The sequence below is a fragment of the Notechis scutatus genome, chromosome 14 (assembly GCF_049901735.1).
Source record: "Notechis scutatus isolate UNSWTSFEM ecotype Mainland chromosome 14, rNotScu1.2, whole genome shotgun sequence".
In the NCBI taxonomy this organism is placed as follows: Eukaryota; Metazoa; Chordata; class Lepidosauria; order Squamata; family Elapidae; genus Notechis; species Notechis scutatus.
This window is the reverse complement of record NC_142022.1, coordinates 2024652-2037303: the sequence shown is the minus strand read 5'-3', so window position 1 is coordinate 2037303 and position 12652 is coordinate 2024652. Positions and strand designations below refer to the sequence as shown.

The 12652-nt window shown below is 47.5% G+C and overlaps 1 protein-coding gene across 1 annotated transcript in view; it reads left to right on the top strand.

Moving 5' to 3' along the window:
• Positions 1–6522, top strand: part of EHD1 (EH domain containing 1) — a 37821-nt gene extending 31299 nt beyond the window's left edge. Inside the window, exons 4-5 of the mRNA XM_026687552.2 lie at positions 3706–3870; positions 5765–6522. Coding sequence (XP_026543337.1) covers positions 3706–3870; positions 5765–6289 — 690 coding nt within the window. The 3' untranslated portion in view covers positions 6290–6522. The remainder of the gene's footprint in view (positions 1–3705; positions 3871–5764) is intronic.
• Positions 6523–12652: the final 6130 nt, after the last annotated feature.

The window sequence follows — 12652 nt, the reverse complement described above, 5'->3', positions numbered from 1 at the left end:
CTCATTTGATCCTAGAAGGGTTTCCAACAAGGGGAGAAATCAGTTGCTTCATAACTCTGGGATTCGCTTAACGACCATAGCAAGAAAGGCTGTAAAATTGGACCGCAGTTCACTTAATGAATGCTTCAGTTCGTTTTTGGTCCCAGTTTTAGTAAGTTGAGGGGCTACACATGAAGCTTAGCAGGATTGGATTTGTATTTCTTGGACGAGACACCACCAGGAGATGCCAAAGCCAATAGATTAGATTTAAAAGTCCCCCCTCCCCCCCCAAAAAAAACCCAAACATTTTGAAGAAGATGATAGCAAAGCATTTTTTTTTCTTGTATGACTGGTAAGAAAACTATCAAGTCACTTAGAATTAAATTTGACTTGATGGCTTTCTTCAATTCTCAGCTTAAAATTATGTTTCTTAACTTTAAACAATGCTGGCTATGGAATTCTGGGAGTTGAAGTCCAGACTTGAAGAAGTTGCTGCAGTTGAGAAATGGTGGTTTAAGGGCCTTTAGCCAATTTGGGTCTGAATTATTTTTAGGGCTGCTTTCACCCTTTCCAACTTTCCCTGACTCCCTGAGAGGCATGTTGAGGGCACATCTGTCAACACCACTGCCACCGGCAGGTTTGAAGGGCTGCCTCTTCCTCCTGTTTATTTTTATTTTTATTTTATTTTTATTTTTTTATAACAGCCCTAGATCCAGTCCAGTCTAAACACTGGTCTTTTATCCAACCAAATTCCTTGGTGAGGAAAGTAAGGTCCTATACTAAGGCAAGAAAAACCAAATTCACAGGTATGCGGTAGGTGATACCTGGCTCAGTAACAGTAACTGAGAGAGGGATCTTGGAGTCTGGTGGACAACTACTTAAGGATGAGCCAGCGGTGTGCAGCGGCAGCCAAAAAAGCCAGTGCAACCCTAAGCTGCATTAACAGAAGGATGGTTTTAAAATCATAAGAAGTATCGGTTTTATAACGGTCCTGGTAATGTTGGAATATTGCATCCAATTTTGGTTGCCATGATAGAAAACACATGTTGAGACTCGAAGAGCAACCAAGATGATTAGGGGACTGAAGGCTAAAACGTGTGAAGAACGGCTGCAGGATTTGGGTTTGGCCAGTCTAGACAAAAAGGAGTAGGGGGTGACAGGATAGCAGCCTTCCAGTATTTGAGGGGCTGCCCCAAAGAAGAGGGGAGTCAGTTTATTCTCCAAAGCACCAAAAGGCAGGACAAGAAACAATGGATGGAAGCTAATCAAATGTTCTGGACCCAAACCTTGTTCCAAGGAAGCAAAGACGAAACAGAGGTAACAGCAAAACCTTTTAATGATTCTTTACGAATTCAGTTCCTTCCCGGCTAAAAGGCTGTTTCAAACTCATTGCCTCTGATAAGAACGAGCCTTGCCAAGGTGGTGCAAGGCTGCCAAGAACACTAGATAAAGTTACCAAGAAATATTTCAAACACAAAGAGTCTCCAAACACCAACCAAGATATTCCAAACGTCCACAAGGCTTGAGTGCAAAAACTTCTTTGCTTCCTGCAAAGAACTCTGGTTTCTCAGCTGGCTTTTATCTCTTGAGGGAGGGGCCGTCACCTTGCAGCCTTACTCCCGAGTCACCCATGCTGCTGCAGTTGCTCTTTCCTTCGAGTAGCCCTGCACGCACACACGCACTGGGCACAGGCTCCTCGGGGGTCTCTTCCTCACTGCTGCCAGCCTCCTCAATCTCCAAAGGTAGCACTCCACTCCCTGATCATCCTGGCCCCATCCCTGCCTCACACGCAGGCCCCTCCTCTGAGTCCTCGCTCTCTGACACCTCAGCCGTCCGCACCTGCTGTTGGCGGACCACAACATCAAGGAGAGAAGCAACCTGGAGCTGAGGACAAATAACCAGTGGAACAGCTTGCCTTCAAAAGTTGAGGGTGCCCCATCACTGGAGGTTTTTAAGAAGAAACTGGCCAACAATTTATCCGAGATGGTATAGGGGCCCCTGCTTGAGCAGGGAGTGGGCTGGACTAGAAGACCTCAAAGGTCCCTTCCAGTTCAGTTATTCTGTATTCTGGTTTCCCCTATGGACTTTTTGCTTTGTAGGAGCTCAGCTGAGAAGGTTGCCGGCAGTGTTCACAGGACGCTGCAACCGTCACAAATATAAGCCAGTTGCCAAGCGCCCAAATTTTGATCACGTGTCCATGGGGACAACTGCGTTGGTTGTAAGGGTGAAAACCAGTGACAAGTCCTCTTTTTCAGTGCCTTCATAACTTGGAACAGTTGCTAAGCCAATGATCCTAGGTGTATTTTTTAAAATAAGTTTTATTTGTACATTTTTAATCACACATACGTGCTTAATATGCGGTGTCTTATTGTCTGAGTCAACTTATACATAAATATCCGTACTAATAACAATATTTACTCGTAAATACTAGTATTCTTCCAACTTCTAATGTCTACCTTTGTTGCCTAACCATTTGTGAAACAATTCCCATGCTTAAAAATATCCTGTCTCTTCTTTCTCCTTTATCTTTAAGGTTAGCCTGTCCATTTCCACACATTTTTTTTAAAAAAATATATATATATATTTTCATCTGTCGGAATTCCCTCTTTTTTTTCCCCATCATTGTGCAAATACAATTCTTGCCGCTATCAACACATGTAATATTAAACGAACCACCCCTTTTATCATATTTTTCAGGTAGTATACCTAACAAAAATATTTCTGGCTTTAAATCTATATTATCAGTTGCCCTCATTAAACCACGAGCCTCAAAAACATCAAAGGATTTCTTAGGGGCGAACGTGTCCGCACGATCTGCATGAAGCCGATTCTGAGACATGTAATTCACTATCCCCTATGACCCTGTTGCCCACCCACCCCCCATGCATAAAACAGACATAGAAATGTATGTTGCTTATAATATATGTTGCTTTATAATTCTTTCTTAACCACGTATGCATTTTTGTCCAGCGTTTTTTGGCTCTTGGACGTGTCCCACCCCCAAGGTGTATTTTATGGCTCTGTGTGGCCAAGCAGCCCTCTCTGCCAGAGTCCAGCCTGACTCCGTTGAGAGGCCCCCCTCCCCAACCTTCTTGTGATGACCCAGGGTGGGATACAAAATAAACACCGTCACAAAAACAGGTGAAGCCCCTTTTATTCCTTCACTTTGCTCCAAAGCTCCAAGTATCCTTGACTGGAGACAAAAAACTCCCCCCCAAACAGTTGTAAAAAGGAGGAAATGCCGTTTAAACTAAAAATACCTATAAATCATAAATAGAAAAAAACAACACAAACCACACTGAAGCAATTAAGGGAACCAGACAAGATAAGGGCTTCAAGACGTCCACAGATACCGGGGGAAGGACGCCAAACTCAAGAGAGGAACGACAGACCAGAGATATTTCCATGCTTTGTTTCCAGCACTGGCCCATACGCATGTCCATCCTTTTAAACAGTCCTCACAGCTGCAGCCCATGAAGGGGATCAGGGCCCTTTCCTCCCCCATAGACCATGCTATTCACATCTCTCCCTTATCCTCTCCTCCCTGCGTGCCCTAGGATGGAGAGGGGATGGGCCTGGGTCTTCCTCTGACTGCCCAGCCGGTCTGTGGCCTTCCCGGCCTCTTCCACAACCTCCAGAGCCGCACTGCCTGTCGGCTGTTCCTCCTCTCCCTCGGAGTCAGTCTCCACCAGGGGCATGACACTTCTCCCTTCTGCTTCTTGCTAGGTCCATGCCTACATCATCAGCTCTTTGAAGAAGGAGATGCCCAACGTCTTTGGCAAGGAGAGCAAGAAGAAGGAACTCTTGAACAACCTGGGTGAGATCTACCTGAAGATCGAGCGGGAACACCAGATCTCACCTGGAGATTTTCCCAGCCTTCGTAAGATGCAGGTAGAGACTTGGGTTAGGCCCTGTGGGGGGAGGGACAAGCTGTGGGATCACACATTGTCATGTTACCCCCTACAAGGTAAGTTCCCCTTGCACATCCGTGCTGGTCATTTCCGGCTCTAGGGGGCAGTGCTTCTCTCCGTTACGAAGCCGAAGAGCCAGCGCTGTCCAAGAACGTCTCCGTGGTCATGTGGCCGGAAGGACTAAATGCCTTCGAAAGCGCATGGAGCGCTGTTCCCTTCCCACCAAAGGGGTCCCTATTTTCCTACTTGCATTTTTTTTTAACGTGCTTTCGAACTGCTAGGTTGGCGGAAGCTGGGACAAGGAACGGGAGCTCACTCCGTGACACGGTGCTAGGGATTCGAACTGCCGACCTTTCTGATTGACAAGCTCAGCGTGTTAGCCACTACAGGTGGTCCTCAAATTACGACCGCTGTTGAGTCCAAAATCTCTGTTGCTCAAGCAACACCGTTATTTAAGTTTTGCCTCGTTTTACCACCTTTCTTGCCGCAGTTGTTAAGGGGATCGGTGCTGCGGTGGTTAGTAACATGGTTGTTAAGTGGATCTGGCTTGTTGGAAGGTTGCCAAAGGGGATCACATGACCCCCAGGATGCTGGAACTGTCATAAATACATTGCCAAGTGCCTGGATTTCGATCGTGTGTCCATGGGGAATGCTGCAACGGCCGTGAGTGTGAAAAATGGTCATGTCACTTCTTTTCAGTGCCATTGTAATTTTGAATGGTCGCTAAATGGAACTATTTTAAGTCGAGGACTACCTGTACTCTTGGGGACTTGGGGTGTGTGTGTGGAGGCTGTCAGAAAGCTGGATCCTGGAATTTGGGGTGGGTGGGGTGATCTCTTTGTGGCGGTGCTGAGTCGTTGCTAGGTTGCGCCTGGACTGTTTTCCTTGCATTCCGAGGATCGGAGCCAGAAATTCTGACCGGATTTTAAATGGTCACTTTACAGGTGTCAACCTTGGCAACTTTAAGCCTGGAGGGCTTAACTCCCAGAATTCCCCAGCCAGCTTTGCTGGCTGGGGAATTCTGGGAGTTGAAGTCCTCCAGGTTTAAAGTTGCCAGGTTGGACACCCCTGCTTTAAATGAACACAAAGAGCTGTGGTGGCGCAGTGGTTAGAGTGTGGTACTGCAGGCGACTTCTGCTGACTGCCGGTTGCCTACAGTTTGGCAGTTCAAATCTCACCAGGCTCAAGGTTGACTCAGCCTTCCGTCCTTCCGAGGTGGGTAAAATGAGGACCCAGATTTTTGGGGGCATATAGGCTGCCTCTGTAAATTGCTTAGAGAGGGCCGGAAAGCACCGTGAAGCGGTTTATAAGTCTTAAGTGCTATTGCCCTTCCTTCCTTCCTACCTTCCTTCCTTCCTTTCTCCCTCCCTCCCTCCCTCCCTCCCTCCCTCCCTCCTTCCTTCCTTCCTTCCTTCCTTCCTTTCTCCCTCCTTTCCTCCCTCCCTCCTTCCTGGTGATTAGAATGCAGTATTGCAGGCTAACTCTGCCCACTGCCAACAGTTCAAATCTCACCAGGCTCAAGGTTGACTCAATCTTCCGTCCTTCCAAGGTGGGTAAAATGAGGACCCAGATTTTTGGGGGCATATAGGCTGCCTCTGTAAATTGCTTAGAGAGGGCCGGAAAGCACCGTGAAGCGGTTTATAAGTCTTAAGTGCTTTTGCTATTGTTGAGGACTGACTGTTGATTGTTTCGCACCAAACTCTTGTGAAGGGCAGTTACAGCTCCAATGTCCTTCCCGTTGGGCCCTTGGAGATTTTTTTTTTGGGGGGGTAGAGGTTCAGAAACCCTGGAGTTGACCTCTGCAGCCGGTCAACCCATCCCGCCGTTGTCTCTTGGCCCCGAATCACAACTTGGTTGTGTTTGTGTGTCCTCAGGAACAGCTCCTGACTCAGGACTTCAGCAAGTTCCAGCCATTGAAGCAGAAGCTGCTGGACGCGGTGGACGACATGCTAGCCAACGACATCGCCCGGCTGATGGTGATGGTGCGCCAGGAGGAGTCGCAAATGCCGTCCCAGGTGGTGAAGGGCGGGGCGTTTGAGGGCACCATGAACGGGCCCTTCGGCCACGGCTACGGCGAGGGTGCCGGCGAGGGCATCGACGACGTGGAGTGGGTGGTCAGCAAGGACAAGCCCACCTACGACGAGATCTTCTACACCCTCTCCCCCGTCAACGGCAAGATCACGGGCGCCAGCGCCAAGAAAGAGATGGTCAAGTCCAAGCTGCCCAACACCGTCCTGGGCAAGATCTGGAAGCTGGCCGACGTGGACAAGGACGGGCTGCTGGACGACGAGGAGTTCGCCCTGGCCAACCATCTCATCAAAGTCAAGCTGGAAGGGCACGAGTTGCCAGCTGAACTCCCTTCCCACCTGGTGCCGCCTTCCAAGCGCAGGCATGAATGACACCCACCGCCTCCGGACGGCCGAGCTGAGCACCGCAACGTGTGCGCGCTCTGGGTGGGAGCTGCCCCGGGCGTTGCCCACAGGCGACTTGAGTTTGAATGTCCCCGCTCTGCGCGGCCGAGTCGCCCAGCCTTTCTCAAATGTACAATACTGTATGTTCCGATATATATATATATATATATATATATATATAGATTGATATATCTACGCTTGGATAGATATGTCTCCATATATATGCGTGTGTGAGTTTGTCTCCTGGAAGGAAGCGTAATACAATGTTTTAAGGCTGTAATCTTAATCTGGTGCTGCGGGGGGAATGGCTCCCTTTTTAAAAATTTTTAGCCAAAATATAACCCTGGGATTCCACATGGGAAGTTGAGTTGGCTGACTCCAATCTTGGGCAAGGCATTATTATTATTATTTTTCCACAAGCCGGACGGCTGTTCCAGGACGAGACACGCAGGACTATGTTTTTTTTCCAGGGAGAATTGGTGGTTTTTATCCTCTTTTATGCCTAAACTTATTCCTGGAACCCATTGCCGAAGAGGAAAGTTGGGTCACCGCAGAGCACACACCTCCCCACGAAAAGTCCACACTCAACCGCATCCCTGCCGGAACTCCCACTCTTTATCCCCCCCCCACCCTTTTCTGGAGGAGGGATTCGTGTTCTCGTTGCCATTGCACGCTTTTTGGGGGTCCCAAATGGGTGTCTGGCCGAAGCAGGGTTCCTCCCGGCGTCCGGAGTGTCTGTAAACATCCTTGGCCACAAACCAGCATCCAGAACGTAGTTTTGGTAGAAGCCAAAAAGGTTCAAGCAAACAGCAAAGAGCAATAATGTTTCCCAACTTTGAAGATCGGTGGACTTCCAAATTCTGGGAGTTGGGAGTCCACCCGTCTTTTTAATCCGGTTGAAGTTGAGAAAAGACTCTTGCTGAAGAACATGCTCTAAATTGGTGGGGTCTGCAACCTTGGCCACTTTAGAACTTGTGGACTTCAATTCCCAGAATTCCTCAGCCAGCAAAGCTGGCTGAGGAACTCTGGGAGTTGAAGTCCACAAGTCTTAAAGTTACCAAGGTTGGAGACCCCCTGCTCTAAATCCCTGGAGATTGGGGGAGGACTTGCAACGAGCGCTGAGACAAAGCAGAATGGACCCTTCCCCACCTCTCCGTTCATTGCAGGGCTGATCCTGTTACCTGTGGGCCCTCGGACCCGAATGGGATGAGTTTGCAAGAGAGTACGGAGCCTCAAAGGGGACACAAAGCTCACCGTCTCTCCTTCACTGGGAAATTCTTAGCGATGGGATCGGGAATCTTCAGGTTGGCCGGAAGTTGGTGGGCTTAATGGCTTAATTGCTGGGGTGGGGGAAGCAGGGAAGCCAGCTTAGTTTCCCAGGGGGCCCCCAATGGATATGAACATTGCTGAGAATTATGGAAACGGGGCTATTCATTAGCTGCGAGTCCTTGTTTAGGGATGGCTGGTTTATGAGGAGCTTTCAGTCTGGAGTGTACCCCAAGATTTTGGAGGGGGGGGCGGGATTTGCTGCATTTCCACCACCCCATTGGCAAAAGGGGAGGGGAAGAGGAAGAGAGCCAGCCCATTATTTTGCTTCTGACCACAAATCCCAGATAATCTCCAGTCTCAGGGAGGGGGGGGGAGGCAGTTAAAACACCCCCACTCGTTACCCTCTTGCATTAAAAGCTGAATTCAAGAGTTCTGCGTTTGGATGTTTCCTCGTTCCCATCGTCCCCGAAATCCAGCACTTTTGTCAATTCTGCATCCATTTCCAGCCCCGCAGATGCTTCCCTATCTCCTGGATTCCTGGAACAGTTTTGTTTTTTTTCTTTAGTTTCCCCGCTGGGGCTCGCTGTTCTGACCTCGGCTTCCCCCAAAAGCACTAAGCCGACTCCGTGTCCCGGCAGACCCCCTTTTATTAAACAAAGATGAATTTCTGGCATTCACCTTCAGCCAAAAGCCTGACAAACAGTCATTCAAGGGTGTGATGAGGAGCACAGGCCTTATCTAGCCTGAAGAGCTACCCAGTAAATGTTTCCAAACGCAGTGCTGACAAGGAAGGGCTCAGCGCAGAGTCTCCGAGATGCAGACAGATCTTCACACTGCTGCAACGACCGGATTGTTTCCTGCAAGAGCCCCCTCCCCTTTGGCTCCTCTTTTAATCCCTATGGGAGGGGCCATTCACCGTCCACCTGTGGCCTTACTCCCACGTCGACCCTGGTTCTTAATTGTGCCTTCCTTTTGGCAGCTGTGTGTATGCGCAAGCTGGGAACCAGTTCCAGAAGCTCCTCGGCCTCACTGCTGCCTGAGCCTGGAGGCAGTTGCTTACTGCCAGCCTACCCTGGCCCCATCTCTGCCTCCGACGCAGAGCCCTTGTCTGCAGCCTCCAGGACTGGCCCAGGTTCCTCCCCAACCTCCTCACTGTCTGACTCTGCCGCCAGCTCTGCTACCCACTGGTGGGCCGCAACCCTCGCTGAACGTTGAGGGCTAGAAACTTGGATTGGGGTTTGATTTGACAAGCTTGGTCAGAAATTCCAGCTGGTGCCGAATTGGGTGGGATGGCGAGGGGAGATACCAAAAAGCAGGGAAGATTTTGAGTGCTTCCCCCCCCCCCCTTCGGTTTTCAAAATCCTTTCGACCTGAATCTTGGAAAACAAAATCCCTCACACACCTCCTAGGAGTTTGTGGTTTTGCACACTTCAGCCTCTGCCTGTTTCACATTCTTGATCACTCTGCTTGTTTAAAACGCCTGCATTTTACCCAAATTGTTCTGCTAACTAAAAGCATTCGTCACATTGCAGAAATTTTCTTAAAAAACGTACATTAAACACACACACACACACACACACACACACACACACAAAACCCATGATGTATTCCCACTATCCTTGGAAAATCTCAATTTAGGAAAAGTTAATTTGTAGTCTGGTTTAAAATAGCATCTATTTGTCAAAGACAGAATTAGTTTCAGTCACTTACCTTGGAGACCTACAGATATATAGAACTCCAGTTCCCATACTACTTTTCCACTGAACTGGCTGGGGATAATAGGGACTGTAGTTCCCAGTTAAATGAGTTGGAGACTGATATTTGGGGGTGGTACAGCCATTGGTAGGTGCAATGCAGTTTTATTCACTCTGGGAAAAACGATTTCAGGTGTGGTTTCTAAGCACTTTTCAAACAAGCCATGGTTAAGGTAAACCATGTTGGATATTATAATGGAGTCGCCTGCTGTGTGAAAGCAACCTACTAACACGAAGGAGATAGGTTGGATCTGACTGACCTTTACTTTGTCATGGTTTCTTCAGCTTGGTACCTGGCTCTAAACAATGTACCAAACCAGGAATTACATCTCTAACAGATTAATAACAGAGTTGTAAGGGACCTTGTAGGTCATCTAGTCCAACCCAAATCTTGCAATCTTTGGAGTTAGCAGGTTCTCACAACTGCCTGGAAAAAAAATGAGGGCTGAAGTTCAGTTTAGTGCAGAATTTTTCAAGCTTGGCAGCTTTTAAGAGGCGTGGACTTCAACTCCCAGGATTCCCCAGCCAACATGATTTAAGAAGGGTGGACTGCCACTCCACATTGGCTGGGGAATTCTGGGAGTTGAAGTCCACGCCTATTAAAAGTTGCTAAGATTGAAAAACACTGGTTTAGTGTGCTGTGTTCTATTTGTACACTTTTTTTGGTCCTCCGGTTTACGAAAGAGGTACCCGCTGGTGCTACACAACAGCCAAGGGCCAACACAAAGCTTTTTTTTTATAAGATTATTCCTTACTTATTTTGGGTTTTTTTCCCGTGATATTCTTTTAAAGATTTCTTGATACTAATATTTACCAAGTGGGTTCCAGTTATCAGCCACGCTTAACTAATCCTGCCTGACCTTTAAAAAAAGCAAAACTGGGATGGGAGACTGGGTAATCCTCAACTTACGACCACAATTGGGGCTAGAACCTCAGTCACTAAGCGATGCGGTCATTGACGGAGTCACACCTGATAATAACCACCTTTTTTTTCTGGGGGCATTGAACAAATTCAGTTTCTGCATGCCAGTTGCTAAGGGCAGGAATTTTGATCACAGGGATGATTCTGTGATGGTTGTAAGTGCAGGGACCGGTCACAAATGTGGGGACTGGTTGTACGTGTGAGGACCAGTCACAAGCAACTTTCCTCAGCATCACTGTAAACTTCAAATGGTGGTTAAAGAAATGGTCGTAAGACGACGAGCTATACGAAGGAACTCCACAGAGTTGTAGAGATGGAGAAGCTGGAAAATCTCTCTGGAAAAAAAGCAAAAAATAAAATCATGTTTTAGCGCTGAGAAGTCACCAGATTTTTGAAAGCAGCTGAATTTTGCCTCTGAAGAATCGTAGCATGCTAGAGCTGAAAGGGACCTCGGAGGTCTTCTAGCAGGAGACCTTATACCATTGTGGACAAAGGGCTGTCATATCCCTTCTTAAAAACCTCCAGTGATGGAGCACCTACAATTTCTGGTGGCAAGCTGTTCCACGGGTTAATTGTCCTCACTGTTAGGAAGTTTCTCCTTAATTCCAGATTACTCCTCTCCTTGATTAGTTTCCATCCATTGTTTCTTGCCTTCTGGTGCTTTGGAGAATAGGTGGAGCCCCTCTTCTTTGGGGCAGCCCCTCCTCAAATATTGGAAGACTGCTGTCATGTTTTCAAGCCACAGTTTTGCTGAGCCCAGTTCATCGCACAACTAGCCAGATGTTCTGGGTACATATTTTATACACATGATGGCGAACCGGTGGCACGCAGAGCCATTTGTGCCAGCATGGGAGCCGCAGGCAAAATTACTTCACTGCGCATGTGTGCGGCTCACAGCTGACTTTTTGGCTGGTTTGAGGCCTTTTTCAGCCTCCCACAGGCTTGAAAAAAAGCCTCTGCAAGGCTTTTCAGGACGAATAATAGGCCTGTTTCATCATTTCCTGACTAAACAGGCCTATTATTCTGCTTGCAAAGGCTTTTTTCAAGCTTCCAGGAGGCCAAAAAAGGCCTCAAACCAGCCAAAAGATCAGTTGTGGGGCGCAGTGCACATAAGGGGGTGGGGCAGGGATTGTGTGCACAGGGCGCGGGGGGATGCACACTGCCTTCTGGATCCTGGCATGCACGCGCGCACACAATTTTTGGCACAGGAGCCCAAAAAGGTTAGCCAACACACTTCTGCACCACGCCTACAAATACAGAGTCCGTCTCCTTTCCATTTTTTTTAAAATTTTTAGTTTTATTTTTAATACAAACCATCTTCCATTAGCCAGTGTATTGTCTGGGTTCAACTATCATGTGCAATAACAATTAGATTTTATAGTTTTATCCATTACATTCATATTAATTCTGTACTCTTTAATACTGATATGCATAATATATCTATTATAACAATCCTCATCTTAATGTATTCTATCAACATATTTTATATATTTCACTACTGTTTCTAACTTTCACATTTATTCTATAGCTATCGATAAAATAGTCCTCTCCTTTCAAATTGACCATAGTCTGGTCATTTTTAGTGTGTTTTTAGAAAGTGTAATTCAACATTGACTTAATGATGCTGATGGTTAGATCAGGGGTGTCCACGCTTGGCCACTTTAAGGCCTATGGACTTCAACTCCCAAAATGCCTGAGCCCGCATGACTGGCTGAAGGAATTCTGGGAGTTGAAGTCCACAAGTCATCACGGCCCTCCCCTCCTTATACCATGATAGGCTGCATAGAATTGAATTATAGCCTAGTGTCCGTCAACGCTAGAATTTCCGCAGTGTCTGCTTCAGGGAAGAGAGATGGATAGATGGAGGAGAAGTAAAGCTGCTTGGGGATCAACCAGGATCCCTATAGCCCAGTTTCCTCCTTGCCGGGAATGCCCAGGTTCCAGGGCACGGTCGCTGTGTGAGTCATTTTTTTCCCCATCCATATTTCCGGCATTCTTGTTTAACGCCTTTCTTGGTTTTGGGGCTGTTAAACCCCGACTGGTCATTGTAGCACTGAACGGAGGAAGGAATAGGAAATGAGCAGAGAGCCAGGTGCCTAATTTGGACTTCAACTCCCAGAATTCCTCCTTCTCCAGTCACGTTAGCTCAGGAATTATGGGAGTTGAAGTCCACAAGTCTTAAACTTGCCAAGTTTGAAGAGCCTTGCTTTAGGTCACTGGAAGATGGGTGGACTTCAACTCCCAGAATTGCCCAGCTTGAAGATGTCTGGACTTCATGGCTGGCTGGGGGATTCTGGGAGTTGAAGTCTACAAGTCTTAAACTTGCCAAGGTTGAAGAGTCTTGTGAGAGATGATAGATGCATACATAGATAGATTGATAGATAGGTAAATAAGTAGGTAGGTACA